Here is a 15,723-nt window from a genome sequence, read left to right on the forward strand (position 1 = left end):
TTGGCCGGTTTTTTATTTGTAGTTTCACAGTGCCTTAGTTTTTACTGTTATGCTGTGTAATTTATTTGAATAATAAATAAAATAAATAAATAAATAGTAGCTTTTGGTGGGACCAGTGCCTATAGGTATCTTCTAAATACCCATGGAGAGGAGAGAGCTTCATTGTTAAAATTTAGACAAATACAGCCAAGTCCGTCCGCACCATTTGATATTTTCTAATAAACTTTGAAATCAGCACCTTAATTTAAAACTAGCCCAAAACGTTTTTGATAGAATCGAGCCTAGTCACATTAGATAAGCGTCAAAAAAGACGCATTAGGACCATGAAATTACACTACTTAGATAAATAATAGTCAACCTTAGATTTTAAATCATGATCGCTTAAACGGTGTATAACAATGCTTGGTGCTTTCCCTTATTTACCTAAATGTTTTTGTGTTCAAAAAGGGTTAAGAAAATTTAAATTTTCTCAACTTGATGAATAAGACAATTTTATATGAATCCGAAAACTAGAAACTTTTTCATTATTATGTATGTTAGTATTTACTGGAAAACGAATGTTCAAGTCATTATCAATGTAAATATGTTTGCCGCATCCGATAAATCTTTTGGTTACAAGTCAAATGTTGGCGAAGGCGCCAGGTGTAAATTATTTGACTAGTAACACCTGACAAGATTTATCAAATCAGCATAAATGTTAAAATCAATATTTGTGAGTGTGTTTAGTAAAACGTCCCACTTTGTCGGTTATCATTAAGGCGAGATTTACTTGTATCTTTATATGGATAAAGTGACAAAGCGGCTTTATAGCAATCGACAAAGTGGGACGTTTTCCCGTGCACACTCACATTTGTAGGTTATACTTCATTTACTTCGCAAAGTCTACTAATTCAAGTTGGTATAACACAGACAAGGCAATCGTATATAGTTGAAGAACGACTTTAATTTTGAGGAAATTATTTAAATTAGCCTTTTCCATTTAAGTACCAATACGTTCCCTTGTCCATGACACCACTTCTCGAAAAACACTGAGACAATCTAATTTTTCAATTTCAATTCAATTTTCAACCAAAAAGGTACTTTGTTTGTTCTCAATAAGGTGATAATTCCGTAAAACTTCACTTTGACATCAACCCTATTATATCTTTTCATTGACAACTTCACAAAAAATACCTATTGAACAAGCTATAGTCTTGGCGGGCAAGCACGGTCGCGTGATACGGCCTATCAAGTCAGTGTCCCTTCCGCACTTACAGAAATTGCGAAAAGGACGCGACCATATCATGCGTACGTGCTTGACGGCCTACTCGCCTAGTGTGGTATGATTGGCTCAGTGCTCGCCCTCACACACAAGGGCTTGAAGGAACATTGGCTAGCGTGGAGTCAGACTAGTTAGTCTTGAGCACGGGTTTGGGCGGCGCAGGGGCGGGCAGCGGCACGTCGAGCGCGGGCAGCGGGTCGCGCCAGAACACGGTCTGCGAGAACTCGTCGCACGGCTCGCACTGCGCCGGAGGGAACACCTGGTCCACCAGCACCGACATGTGCGAGTACCTGCGTACAAATGGAATGGTTAACTTGCTAGGGACGTGGAAGACAGAGACGTCACTATTGTACTTGTATAGTAGTGAGACAGAGATGGCACTGTTGTTGTACTAGTATAATAGGCGAATACTCAGTGGCGTGCCAAATGTTTTGAAGTAAAGCGAGCCGAAAAATATAAGTAGATACTTTTGAAGAGGGTGCGGTCTAGAAATCGTGCCCCTGAATTTAACAGCCGAGACGAGATACAACTGAACTGACAATCGACTTTAGACAGACCCAGCTGGTAAATTCATGACTCAGTTTTATTCTCAATCTGATTTACACGCGCAAACAGACAAACAGTTTAGACCGAACTTAGATTCATTACTTACACTTTATATATATATGTTGATAAATTTCTTCAAGTCAGGTCAAGTAATAAATTTAAATGTGGGCACATCACAAGGGTTGTGAAAATAAAGAGAATAATATTTTTTTTTACGAGAAATGTATACAGTGGGAATTTATAACTGATAGAACAGCAGATTTATAACCAATCACTGAAACTTATAAGGGGTCCCTGTGCGATTGAATATATCGAACATAAGATATAAAATACCACGTATATCTATTAAAATCGATATCCCTGAAAAAAAGAAGTAACTGAAAAGTACAAATAAGTTGGCCGTCATATTTTATAAATGTATTTTTCGCCAACAAAGTGTAGTGATCAAAGATTTGAAAGATAGTAATTTCACGCAAATCACACTAGAAATAAGGTTCAATTTCACGTTAATTTCATTGTTATAGTTAATTTCGTTCTAAACATAGCGGTCAGCCAGGCAAGTATGGTCGCGCGATAAATGATGAAACATCTGGCCGTCCCTATCGCACTTACTAATAATGCGATAGGGACGGGCTGATATTTTATCATCTATCGCGCAACCATGCTACCCGTGCTGGTCTACATCAATCAAATGAGCTATTTTTTTTACATAAACGACGATGATTTAGTACCCAGTAACTATATCTATAATTCAAACTGACAACACAATGGACGATTTATGACGCATGAAGTATACGGCACTCACATTTAGCGCTGATACTAGTCCCAGTGCGTAACATTTAGGTGGACCACAGTTGATTCTCCAAAATGAATGCCATGATTGCCGTATTTGTACAGATACATGTCCAATAATGATTATGGAATTTATGGAATTTGAGGTCATAATGTCATTTGTCATTGGTACAATGTAATTTTTTTCTTTTTTGTAATTTTGGGAACAAAAACAATTGTAAAATTCCAATTACTCTTAGTTAACCGTTAAATATTTTTTAGTGAATTAATGATACTATAACAGAATTTGAACCCCATCACCGAAGACAGAAAGAAGAAAGTCTATGTTTGGATGTTTTAGATTGAATAAAATGGCGATTGGTAAATAATTAGTTCTCACATGTGTTAACTCGGTTAGTCTTAAAATATAACGCGAAAATTATTATTTTTACTTTATAACATTGAAGCGTATTATACAGCATTTTTTTTAATATTAGTTTGGTTATGTGTCCTCAAAAACCTTCTGAAAGACTTAAATAGTTGTCTTTGTTTTTCTCTTTTGACATGTGAGTGATAATTATGTCGTCTGAGACAGAAACCAGACACAGACAGAACAGATGACGTGGCGGTGATAACTGTTATTGGTCAGTACTGAGCGATGGAGTTATTGATTTTACCCCAATCAACAAGAAGTATTAAGTACACCATGATTCTAATCCATGATATTTTACAGTTTGATAATAGGTATAACTTTTTATAAAGTAGTCTACATTATCGTTCTGCAAAGTCTCACAGATTATAGTCAAGGAGTGCCTCATTGATTAGGCTGTTTTATGAAGTTAAGAAGTATTTCGTGTGGAGATGAGGTGCGCCGGCGGTGACAAGCCCTTACGTCATGCCATTCGGCTTACCATTGCGTTGCTTGTGCGCCACTATTTATTTAACTAAGGTTATTCGAGTTTGGACTAGCTTATAACAACGTTATCGCATTTTTGTGGCGGGAACAAATCATCGACCATGTCACTTTGCACGTTGTAGCTGAAATAGAAATATACTTCTTTATTACAATGTGGAAGTACGGAGTGTTAGTGGACGGTAAGCGGTGTGAGTCGTTAGGTAGGGCCCCGCCGTGCACATTATCCAAGCCTTGGTATTCGCCTCCCACAATATGTAAGAGAAGAAAGCCATTCGGCTGTGATATATGCTGTTTTTAGGGTCTGTTAGATTTCGAGAAACTTACGTCGATTGGAATGTCTGCGTCAGCTCGTGTTTGAGCTCCCCTTTGTAGTTGATGGTGAATATTCTCACGATAGGAATACCGACGGCCTGGTACGCGCATACGTCCTAAAAAATACAAAATATTGGTTTTATTGATATGAAATGCAAATAAGCTAAAAACAACTTAAACCGAAAGCATTATTTAATACTTGGGTTTATCATTTGACATTTAAGAAAATCATACACAATAGACACAAAAAATTAGAATTGCTAATTTTGTGTAATGAAATGATCCATGATTTGGCTATAACTATGTAGCGGTCATTCTGGGGAATCAATATTTAGGCGGCTGTCAGTGTCCAACCACTGAATGAATGCTAACCCCCTTATTCATAAACGCATTCTAAAGTTATCAAGCCGATAAAGTTCGTTTGTCCCTTTTCGACGTATTGGTGTGATAGAAAGGGACAAAAGAACTTTATCGGCTTGATAACTTTAGTGAACGTTTATGAATAAGGGGGTAAGTATGGTGTGGACTTACGTTGACTCTGTTCCCGTATCCCGCGTAGAACGGGTTGGATCCCTGCGGGAACAAAGCCTTGATGTCGGCGAGGCACTGGATCTTGAACTCTTCAGGCTTTTTCTCGATAACCTCACGGTGGAAGGCGCGCAGTAGTGACGTCGGGTTCAGGAGGAGAGGCCCATCTGGAAGGCAGGTCTCGCCTTGGCGGATCGAGCGGAGGTACTCGCGCGTTACCTGTACAAATATAATATGTTAATTCATATTACTTAAAACGTAATGAATCTGAATAACTTCGTACGTCGATGACATTAACATCTTTGAACGCCTATCGTGAGCGATGCTTGTGAACCTTGTTGCAATGTAGGCTGATTTTGAGCTAAAGCCACGCTTATTAATCGACGTATTTGATGGTATAAAGGTAACTTAAACGTACACGATATTTAGGTTGTATTGATAGTTAAAATTCAATTCACTATTCAATCTGAATTAATAGTACTAAAGTTTTAAAATGGTCATTGACCTGCAAAATTAAAGAGCGGTTTAAAAGTCATTTAGAAGCATGATATAATATGATATTCTGGTTGATTTCATTTTATATTATTAAAACTTAATGATAACGACAATGATCATTGACACAAATCAAACACAACTAATCGTTTATCTACATTTTTATTAAAGTAATTAGGCATGAAAGACAAAGTTTTTAAATGCATCATTACCTAGTTACGTTTTATTTATAAGTATATTATATAAATACATTTATATACATATACAAGTAATACATTTAAATAAGTACGCTAGAGTACTAATAGTTTTGGATACATCTTGGATGGATCTTGAAAAGTTGGGGACTTCACAGTATAGGCTATTATGATGCGGAAAAGGCAAACTTTTCCTTCAGTAACTGACACTACCTCCAAAGATAACCACTCATTTGAAAGACTAAGGCACTGGTCCCACCGCGAGCGATGTTTATAGTTACTCGCCCAGCGGTGAGCTATCAAAATCGCCGTGTCTCTTTTATTTGCACGGAAGTGCTTATCTTTTGTTCGTTTTTATAGCCGATAGCTCATAGCTTACTAGCTCGCGGTGGGACCAGTGCCTATGGGCCACTTGCACCAACGAAAATGGAGGGTTAATCCACCATTTTATATGGAATAGAATTAGACGGATGACAGCCGACTAACCCTGAGTTAAGTGGTTGGTGCAAGTGGGCCTAAACAAATCAAGTATATTTAAGAAACAATCAATCAGTATATTTAATTTTTGTTTGAGTGTTGCTGCACGCTTGTTATTGGTGCATAAATATTATGTGTGTTCTCTATTGTGACATTATATTGTTTCAATTGTTTATGTACTGTTGGTGTGTATTTTATAATAAAATAAATAAAACGAGAAGACACTACAATACTGCCATTATTCAATTTCTACAATTTCTGGCAGGACTGTATAAAATATTTGTAAACCGAACCTTATGATAAAATCGTGTTTAACTTACCCTAGCTTGTCCAATAGCTCTCGCGGATAGATACAGCAGCTGATAGCCATTATTCTTGATCTTAGTGAACAGCTGAGCCACACCCGACTGCGCCCAGTCTTTCCCCACCAGTGGAAAGATATGTCCCAACACGTCAGACCTGTGAAAAGTTCGTCAGTTAGGTTAGGCATGTCACAATAGAAGCTACATAAGACCCTATAGTCTAGCGATATTGTAGTTTTTGTAAATCGAATGTATATTTCTGTTAAATTCGCAATGTGGATTCATACCAATTGTTATCCTATCATTATGTTGATACCTAGCTACTTTGATAGCCTTGCCTGGGCAAGGGTTAAGTAAAAGTCTAAAATAAAGTCTAGCGTTTAACCCGTCGTCCGTTTCTGTCAAAAAATTGTCATAAAATAATTAGCTTTGACATAATTTTTTAAAGTCCAACGCAATATGTTAGGATCCTTATCGAATACAGACGATGGGTTAAAACGACACATGCTCGAGCGGGGCGATCAATATCACTGCCAACTTAGCTTGACGTGGCTTTAGAATCTTGTAAACTTTATACTCTGCTATCAACTTATTGAGAAGATCAGGCATTTACTATAGAACGGATTGAACCATAAATGCAGATGTAGTGAATATTTGTTCGTCATCGTACTGTTTTCTCGGAAACGGTCGTATTTGTCATGGTACTTTAGTCAACCTCAGTGATCTTTGTTCTACGAATGACTTTATGTCCGTACGTTTCCGTGAAAATACGATGGAAAAATATTATGATATCGATACTAATATTATAAATGGGAAAGTGTGTGTGTCTGTTTGTCCGTCTTTCACGGCAATGAGTACTCACTTGGTGATGGTACCGTCGATGTCGGAGATGACGATCTTGTCGTCGTACCGCCAGCGGAACACGTTGCACTTGCAGCGCGTGGTGCCCTGGTAGGCGGTCGTCACGCTGAACACCATCTCATTCATGCCCTCGCGGAGGTTAAGCTTTTTCTGTAAATATATGTAATCTTTTACTATTGGCACATAATGATACGTTATTCAAAATAGTGATATTGGACAACTTAAAATTAATGCTGTTGGAATTTTTTTCGTTCAAAATAAGTAAGTAAATATTCTTTATTGCACCATTTTAGCATAATCGGGTTTCTGGGTAAAAAGCGGCAGTCCACTACATTACGGCTATGATTACATTTACCGAAACAACATAGTGATACTAAATAACTATTGAACATCTTGTAACTTCCCTATGCTGAACAAATAAAAATATTTGATTTTTTTAAATGTTCATCTCGATCATTATGTTGTATCTTGGAAAAAACAATTACCCGATAGAGACAGACATAAGTAATGCTTTTATGCAACTAAATTTAAGCTTGATGACTGTATACGTAAAAACTGAAAATATTTCTTTATTATTTGGCTCCACACTGACCGAACAGCCTCATGACGCAATAGCCTAGCGCGAAAAACGTCTGCGCTCGTGCGCGCAAGTTTGCCTCGAGACAATTCCGATGGCGGCCCTCAGTCAGCCGATCAAAATAGTGATGCTTTACCTAAAGTAATATAATAGTTACTAACGATTTGGTCCGAAGAAAGCCTAAGCGTTTTCCTAAAGGTGGAGTGCCGGCGCGACGGCCGCTGCGGCTGCTCCTGCTCCGAATCCGAAGAGCTCGGCTCCGCGTGTTCCGGGAGTTCAGGGTGTTCGGGGTGATCCGCTGCAAAGACATATGGCAACTTTAGATTGTGAAATTCAACTATGGAAACGGGTTATATGAAGTATAACGAAGTTACAAAATCCTGACGGTTCGAACGAAAAGCTTTATTTCATAAGTACCTAATATCGCGCTAACCGAAGACAATATAACCGAAGACCTTTGTTAGATCAGTCTTTTCGGTAATTGCATTAACAGAGAAAGATGCAATAAAATAAAATAAAAACTAAGCATATCGCCTTTTTGTGCTAAGAAGTTTGGTTTGCAAGAGTAGGTAGGTATAATATATCGGCGACTATGAAGAGGAAGCAACAGATAAACATTTATTATTCTAGCATAATAACTATAATTGTAAATAATATTCGAGTCGTGCGTGTTAGCGAAATGCTACTCACTCACGAAATGAATATATCCGAACGAAAAAAGTCCTATTCATAGGAAAATAAGTGGCAATTATGCCCTTTTCTTTCGACGATGTCCAATGGAAATAAATACTTGTATTTTATGAAACGTTTTTTATTTATATGAAAAGGTTGAATAAAAATCTACTAAGCGCCAAGTCAGTTCAGTAATGCATAAAAAACGTCAATGTACACCGCAATGGTAATTTTCCTAGATAAAAATAAACCGCAAAAATATGAAAGTGTGAAAGACATTAATAGACACGCCAACCACGAGCACTGCACGTGCCGCGATAAAAAAAAAACGACTCGGACTTTAGACCGGAGGGTGATGACTTATAATAAGAGCCGTTTTTGTGCAAAAAAAAAGGTACTGAGTCATCCTCAGAAAAAACCTTCTATTAAATAATAAACCATAGTACCTTGATCGTGAGATTTGGTTTCGGGTAGCATTGTTGGGCCCTCGTCGCTTAGTTGTTCTTGAGTAGGGTCTATGAGATCGGCAGGTTCTTTGACCTCCCTGACTTCAATTGTTTCTAAGTTTTCGGGCAGAACCTCCTCGGCGACTATTCCTTCGGTGGTTTCCATTTTCAAATCCATGCTAATGTATTCTGTTTCGGGGAAACTGGAACTCTTGAATTCATCTTTAGTTGGCTCCGTGCTATAATGAATAGAGACAATTTGTTAATTAGGTACGACGACATAAATATTCAGGTATTGTTTTAGCACAATTATCGCGGTCACGTCGTGCAATGCTAATAATACCTGATACGTCATATTTATGCAAGTATTCATGCAACAGCTGGCCAAATACACGTCATACAAGACATCATTTAATTAGGTACGTGAAATTACGATTTGTATGGCAATTTTTCATTTGCTGAAAAGTTGATCAACATAACACTGCATATTAACAGCAATATTTCAGTAAAGTATCCAATACTTCCTCTGATGAAAAAAAAAACTAGTGTTTTATTTTATAAGATCAATATGATCATAAGTAATCATAACTATTATTAACATAATCCACACAGAGTCAACACTACGAATCTAAACTACAGTCGAAATCTTTCCGAAATCTTGTGAGTTGTGACACTGATGCCTCGTAGGAAGGTTTTCAAAATTGCAAAACATTTAAAATTGTATTAGATTTTTTTATAAGCTATAAAATTTTCGAGAATGTCTCCATGTTGTTAGAATTTTTAAATATATGTATAAATATATGTAGGTAAGTAAGGAGAATAGAGGTGACTCACCGTTTGGCCTCAGCCCCGGCGGAGCGGCGCCAGCTCCACCACGAGTAGCCGCGCGGCTTGGCGTCCGCCGGCGGCTCTGACCCCTCTTTCTCTATGCTCTTCTCTAGAGACTCCAGCACCCTCTAAACACAAAAAAAAACCTTTAAAGCACATTCTAAAGGTACTCCTAACTAACACATGCTAGTAGTCGAAATAAGTCTGTACAGTCAGCCAAGAAACTGGTTTACCACTTTTGAACTCTATTTTTAAGTACATATGGTCGAAAAGTGGTAAACTTTTTTGGCTCACTGTACATCTGATTCGCCCCTAAGCTTGTCGCTTGGTTGGCAAAGCAACGCACAAACTCGCGTATATTTTAATTGAACATCTACGGAAAAGTTGATTGCCAAAAGCTGAATGTAAAAGCTGATTATGATTAAGATGCAAAGCGAACTCGCTTGCGATTTTATTTACTTTGTAGACTGTTGAGATTACATACGAGTTCTCGCACAGTGTAAATGGACTTTAATGAATCGAATAAGTATGTAGTTGGTAAAAAACTCAGACATATCGATTGGATACTGTTATATCCACTCACGCGACTACCAAATCCGTGTAGGTAGTTAGTTCTTTTGATTTCTTTAACAGTGTCAAAACCATGCATGTGTCAGTATTCCATACAAAATAATATGTCCAGGTGGTTACCTACGACTAGAACATTCAACCCTAGATAACAGGTTGCCAAAGTAAATATCTCTTACTAGAAAAAAACCCTCTTAAACCCACGCAACCTGTCATTTCACATAATGAGTGCTAAGTGCTTGCCGTTTTTGCGAGACGCAAATCTAAGAAAATACTCAAAGTGTTCAAATACGTCAAGATGGACGTGATGTATATTGTAAAACTACCTTTTACCAGACACCTTGTCCCTTGGACCAGATTAGAGCGAAGTACAGGTGTCATAAAGCCAGTAAGGGTGACAAGCTAAATATGATCCGGGTTGTTGCGCTGATGTCATTTATGGGTCATGAAATAATGATAACATTGACTTGTACCTTGTACTAGACAATGGCACTGATAAGGCCTGTTGCTGTCCAACGCAATCACCTATTTTCATGTTTTCTTAACCGATGAAAGAGCGGTCAATTGGCCATGGTGGATAGGTCTCGACCCTAATACGCCTCACCGAAAGTGGACCGGTGAAATGCAAGTGTGTTTCGTAGGGCCTAATTACATCTAGTCTTATAAACGAGTGGGAATGTGTGCGGTGTGGAAATTCATTGCTACTCCGTCAAAAACAGGGCATTAAAGAAGAAGCCTTCGTAGAGTTGGAAAGTGACTCACGCTCGGCAGCGGTCTCCGGTACGCCAGCAGCGACAGCAGCAGCGGGCCGGCGCTGCGCCACGGCAGCCAGCGGTCGCCGAGCCGCACCACCAGCCGCCCCTGAGCCGCCAGCGTGCCGCCGGTCGCGCAGAACTCTTCGAAGGGCAGCGCGCGGGACACTTGGTCTTCACGCACGTAGACGCCGACTTGACCCCTGCCGGACAACACTTCATTAAGGTTTGGAACGTGTGTAGATTAGAGGAACACACGTGAAATGGTTCAGTATTTTCCTTATACTAGTACTATAAGCCCAATAAGTAATTCTAATAAACGTGAAATTGTCTGGTCTTTATTATTAAAACTACTCTAATCACTTTCTTTTATGAATTATCTGACCGAGTTTGCTCATGCCATGAAATTAGGATATAAAACGCAACATAATTAATTCATTTGTGACTATGCCCTTGCCTCCATTATTCTTCCAGGACTAAAATCTTATGTTATTAAGAATTAATATCCTGTAAACATAGCTAACAAATTTCTTTAAAATAAGGGAATTCAGCCTTTACTTGAATCGGAATTGAATGACTTTTAGAAAACACATGTATTTAACAAATTTTATACCTATTTAAATTTGCAATCATTAGGTATACCATAAGTTTGAAGTATTTAGTAATCATTGATTTACACACACACACAAGAATAGTGGAATGTTACGACAAACCTTTCGAGTGTACGTAAAATTATGTAAACTTGACACGACCACATTTAGCCAGCAAACATTTGAATAAAATGAAGGGCAAACGTTACCGACTCAAGCCGTAGTCAAGTGACCGACGAATCTAATCAAGCAACCAGTTACGTAAGTGAGTAAATACGATTCACATGTATTCAAGGAAAGACAGCATGCTATAATTATCATATTATTTTTTGGTTATGACCTTAAAATTGTCAAATACCTTTGTCCTTCGTTACTCAAGTTCCTTGTGATGATAATATCATTGATAAATTCGCAATGATTCAAACTTCCTGTAGCCAATAAAAAAAAGTAACTATTTGGAAATAATTGTGATAAGAGTTCGATATTACGTAACGAATGTCCCTATTTCAAATGACGTTTAAATTGACGTCTATATTGTAAGACAAAAAAAAATCTTATAGAGATTATTAGAGCTGTGAAAACTGATAAGACTTGTAGTCTTTGACCCCCTTTTTGTGTAGGTATATGTGTGGAACTAACTAGAACAAATACGACTACAGAGAGCCGAGGACTTATTACTTTATGTCGACAAATTAAGGATTAAAATTCAATCCGGTACTGTAGGTTTTCGTCATCGTCCAAATCTAGCGAGACCAGAGAAAGAGGCAGGGCTCCCGTGGCCTCTTGTTCTTCCGTAGATCTGCATACACTTAATACACAGTCAAAGAGCCCACTTTCTCGCCACAGTTCAATGTGCAGTCGACTTACTTGGCGAGTAGTTTCTCATCGTCGTCCGAGTCGAGTTGTGGGGGTTCTAGCGAGGCCGGGGACTGGGGCAGGGAGGGCCCGTTGCCTGATTCGTACTCCTCTTCTGTAGGCCCCGTGTTCTCGTGAGATACGTTCGCCATACCTGAAAGTATATTAAATTTGATTCTACTGCATGTGTCTTCTCTTCACGATACAGAGTGAAATGAAGAACAATGTTGTCATGAATAATTTTTAAGAAAAAAAAACCGCCTTCCTTTGGGGTTCTGGTGATAAATACTTTCAAATGTTGGATTATGTTATCAATTCGTCTGTATATTTTTTAATGTTTGTTATTCGATATCTCCGTCATTTCTGAACCAATTTTGAAATCTGGATGATTCTGAAAAACCAGGGGCGGCTCACTCTTCATCAGCAGTTCCACTGCACCAAATGTCACTGTTCTGGACGTAAGTACATGCTGTTCTTATAAAAATACCAAAGTCACTATAAGTGTGCCGTTCAGATTTGAGGAGTTCCGTTCTGACCATCATCAGCAATTTCACTGCACCAAATATCACTGTTCTGGACGTAAGTGCATGCTGTTCTTATAAAAATACCAAAGTCACTATAAGTGTGCCGTTCAGATTTGAGGAGTTCCATTCTGACCATCATCAGGAGTTCCACTGCACCAAATGTCACTGTTCCGTACGTAAATGCAGTCTGTTCCTTTAAAAACACAAAAATCACCATATGTATGCCTTTCAGATTTGAGGAGTTCCCTCGATTTCTCCAGGATCCCATCATCAGAACTGGGTTCTGAGAAAAATGGGACCAATCTGTATGCATATACATTCAATCAAAAAAAAATTTTTCAAAATCGGTCTAGTAACGACGGAGATATCGAGGAACAAACATAAAAAAAAAAAACATACAGACGACTTGATAACCCCTTCCTTTGAGATTTGGAAGGCGGTTAAAAATAGAAACATTTTGGCAAAAAGCCTGAATAATCTTAACAGTTGTATAATGTGTTGTGATAAATTTAAGAAAACGGAAAATAATTAGGTTAAACGCTATTACTCTGGCACAGGTTTCTGACGCTACCGATAAAATAAAACAGAACTGTCATGCATACAATAGCCAATGGGTGAATCCACATAAAAGTAACGCGAGTCACAACTTATTTGAGTGTTTATTTTAACTACATAACAGCTACAAATGAAAGGATCTATATATATGCATATACATGGTGCTCGTGAGCATTGCGAGATATTTTAACCACGCATTTCTGAGGCTAAAGGAAATATTTTTTTTTAATTCACATGACAAAATTTTGCCAAAAAAAAATTTTTTAAATTTTTTAAATTTTTTTTTTACTGTTTTCGAATGTATTTTTACATAAAAAGTAAATGTTATTCATAAAACTAGCACTTCAAATGAATTTTGACGTGCTAGTTTCGTGCAGTATCATTAACATAATAACGTTTTTTTTTTTTCTGAAAACTTTTGTACTTATAATAAGCTCTTTTTCCTGTGTGTTGTATTATTTTCTGGTACAATAAAGTGTTTTACTACTACTACTACTTTTATTTCGTACTTTTGGACATCTATCAATGAGGATAGTGAGACTAATTCTCCATAATGGCATCAACATCGTTAAAAAAGCCTTTTGTACTGAGTAACAATAAGAATTTCTTTTTTTTTTCATTTGGTCATAACTCTGAAACTAGGCGAAATCTAGAAAAGTGTATATGACATTTTAGTCTTAAAATGGGATCAGGAATATGTTCTTAAAGTCTCTCGCAATGCTCACGAGCACCGTGTATAGGGAAAGTAACACTTATTTAGATATAGATTATCACTTAAACTTGCATTGTGAATAAATGGAACATGCCATAAAATCGTGACTTATGTTACTCTTGCCGCGGATTGACCCAATAAGATAAGATAAGATGTTTATTTGTATAAGTCATGTACATAGGATTTTAAAATTTTACAAATAGCTTCCATGACACCCTGTCAGGGCACACAAATTACTTATATCTAGCTTAATACTAAGTTTCAGGCCAATAATTATTTGCAAAGAACATCCGCATTCTTAAATTTTTCAGAAGCTAGCGCTGTACGTTTGCATTTTTATGCAGTGGCATTTATTTTTACTAATAAATCGCTTGAAATGAGGCAATTTGCGGAAGTTTAATTTGGCTAATGAGAAAATACCACAATTCCACACAATTTAGATTCAACCAAGCCTGGTATCTTTCTATAATTATTAGTTGTATATTACATGCCTTTAAACACACACAAATAGAGTCGAGGGGTTTTGTGTGTCACTCACCACTCCGATGCCGTCCCACGTGGTGTTTAGGGAAGTAAAGGTCCGGGTCGACCTGCCCCCGGTCCAGGTCGTCCAGGTACACGCCCTCCGCGGCCTCGGTGGCCTCGCGCGTTGACATGAAGCGGAACATGCCGCTGAACACCCCCGAACGTCCCGCGCGTTCTTTAAATACAAAAATAAATATTTAGGATATTTATTTAGGGTTCAACCCTAGGCCGTTAACGTCATAAAATATGTACAAAACGCGAGCGTTTGAAGTGTAACATCAACATTTAATTACCTTCATCGGAGCTGAGAGGTTCGATAGGCGAGCCGGGAGTACCCGGGGTCCCAGGCGAGGCGGGAGACCCCGGGGTAGCAGAGGAGCCCAGCTCCGTGGGCGAACTGGCGCATTCCGTGCGGACCGGCGGCTCGGGCAGCTCGCCCCATCGCCATGACTGCGAGGACTTGTCGCCCTTCGCGGTCCGGGCCAGCTCGACTTCTGTGTCCGATTGCACGGGCGTGCCACCGCGGGATCCCCTAGAGAAAACGATAAATTAGTATACATTGAAACGTTTATAACACCCTTTGAGCACCAAGAACTAACGCGATGCACCCTGACGGCTCTTATTTACAATACTTTTTAGTGTCAATGCCCTTTATTGAAACTTTGTCTGCATTTTTCATGCTATATCCATACTAATATTATAAATGGGAAAGTGTGTGTGTCTGTTTGTTTGTCCGTCTTTCACGGCAAAACGGAGCGACGAATTGACGTGATTTTTTAAGTGAAGATAGTTGAAGGGATGGAGAGTGACATAGGCTACTTTTTGCCTCTTTCTAACGCGAGCGAAGCCGCGGGCAAATGCTAGTATTATATAAATACGTTAAAATTATATTGGCACGACTTTATTGTTTCCGCGATAATAGCAATCTGCCTGCGAAGTTTATAAACAACTCGCAATCTTAGTTTCTTTCTTCTGCTGCTATTTGCTAAGCCATTCAAATCAATCTAATGTTACTGAGAAAAAATAAAGAATATTTAAAAGAAAAGCTATAACATTGGTCATCTAATTAGATCAGTAGATGTGTCGAAGGGTTTAATTGATGTTGACGAATTGACTCACTGTTGACTGTATGGCGTCTGGAGAAAGCATTACGTCAACGTGATTTGCCGTCATTGGGGCTCAAAAGGTTGACGAGCGAACTCCGTTAATGACGTTACTTAGTAAGAGTATTATTGTTACTGTTACGCGTACTTTTAGAAAGCGCGACGATATTAATCATAATGATGTGTTATCTTCTCTTCCAAAAAACTTATTTTTCTGTACCTTCACGTAATTTCAAATGTGTCGTAAATTACTGTTAGACCAAAATATTTTCGATAAGCAAGCGATTAGATAACCAAATTAATCTGTGAGAAGGTCGTTTTCAAACTATATTACAATAAATGGAAGGTCGAGGAGGG

The 15,723-nt window shown here is 38.2% G+C and overlaps 1 protein-coding gene across 6 annotated transcripts in view; it reads right to left on the minus strand.

Moving 5' to 3' along the window:
• Nucleotides 1-15,723, minus strand: part of LOC125225277 (phosphatidate phosphatase LPIN3) — a 40,793-nt gene continuing 25,070 nt past the window's right edge. For 4 of the 6 annotated variants that reach the window (XM_048128897.1, XM_048128896.1, XM_048128899.1 and 1 more), the window contains 12 exons: nt 14,557-14,795; nt 14,277-14,438; nt 11,960-12,101; nt 10,513-10,705; nt 9,190-9,311; nt 8,356-8,594; nt 7,399-7,535; nt 6,662-6,810; nt 5,818-5,956; nt 4,338-4,553; nt 3,819-3,922; nt 1-1,551 (listed from right to left, as the gene is read on the minus strand). In XM_048128897.1, coding sequence (XP_047984854.1) covers nt 1,389-1,551; nt 3,819-3,922; nt 4,338-4,553; nt 5,818-5,956; nt 6,662-6,810; nt 7,399-7,535; nt 8,356-8,594; nt 9,190-9,311; nt 10,513-10,705; nt 11,960-12,101; nt 14,277-14,438; nt 14,557-14,795 — 2,005 coding nt within the window. In that variant the 3' untranslated portion in view covers nt 1-1,388. Of the gene's footprint in view, nt 1,552-3,489; nt 3,617-3,818; nt 3,923-4,337; nt 4,554-5,817; nt 5,957-6,661; nt 6,811-7,398; nt 7,536-8,355; nt 8,595-9,189; nt 9,312-10,512; nt 10,706-11,959; nt 12,102-14,276; nt 14,439-14,556; nt 14,796-15,723 lie in introns of all 6 variants that reach the window. The other 2 variants (XR_007176972.1, XM_048128900.1) reach the window with 2 other exon arrangements.

This window comes from Leguminivora glycinivorella, chromosome 4 (assembly GCF_023078275.1).
Source record: "Leguminivora glycinivorella isolate SPB_JAAS2020 chromosome 4, LegGlyc_1.1, whole genome shotgun sequence".
In the NCBI taxonomy this organism is placed as follows: domain Eukaryota; kingdom Metazoa; phylum Arthropoda; class Insecta; order Lepidoptera; family Tortricidae; genus Leguminivora; species Leguminivora glycinivorella.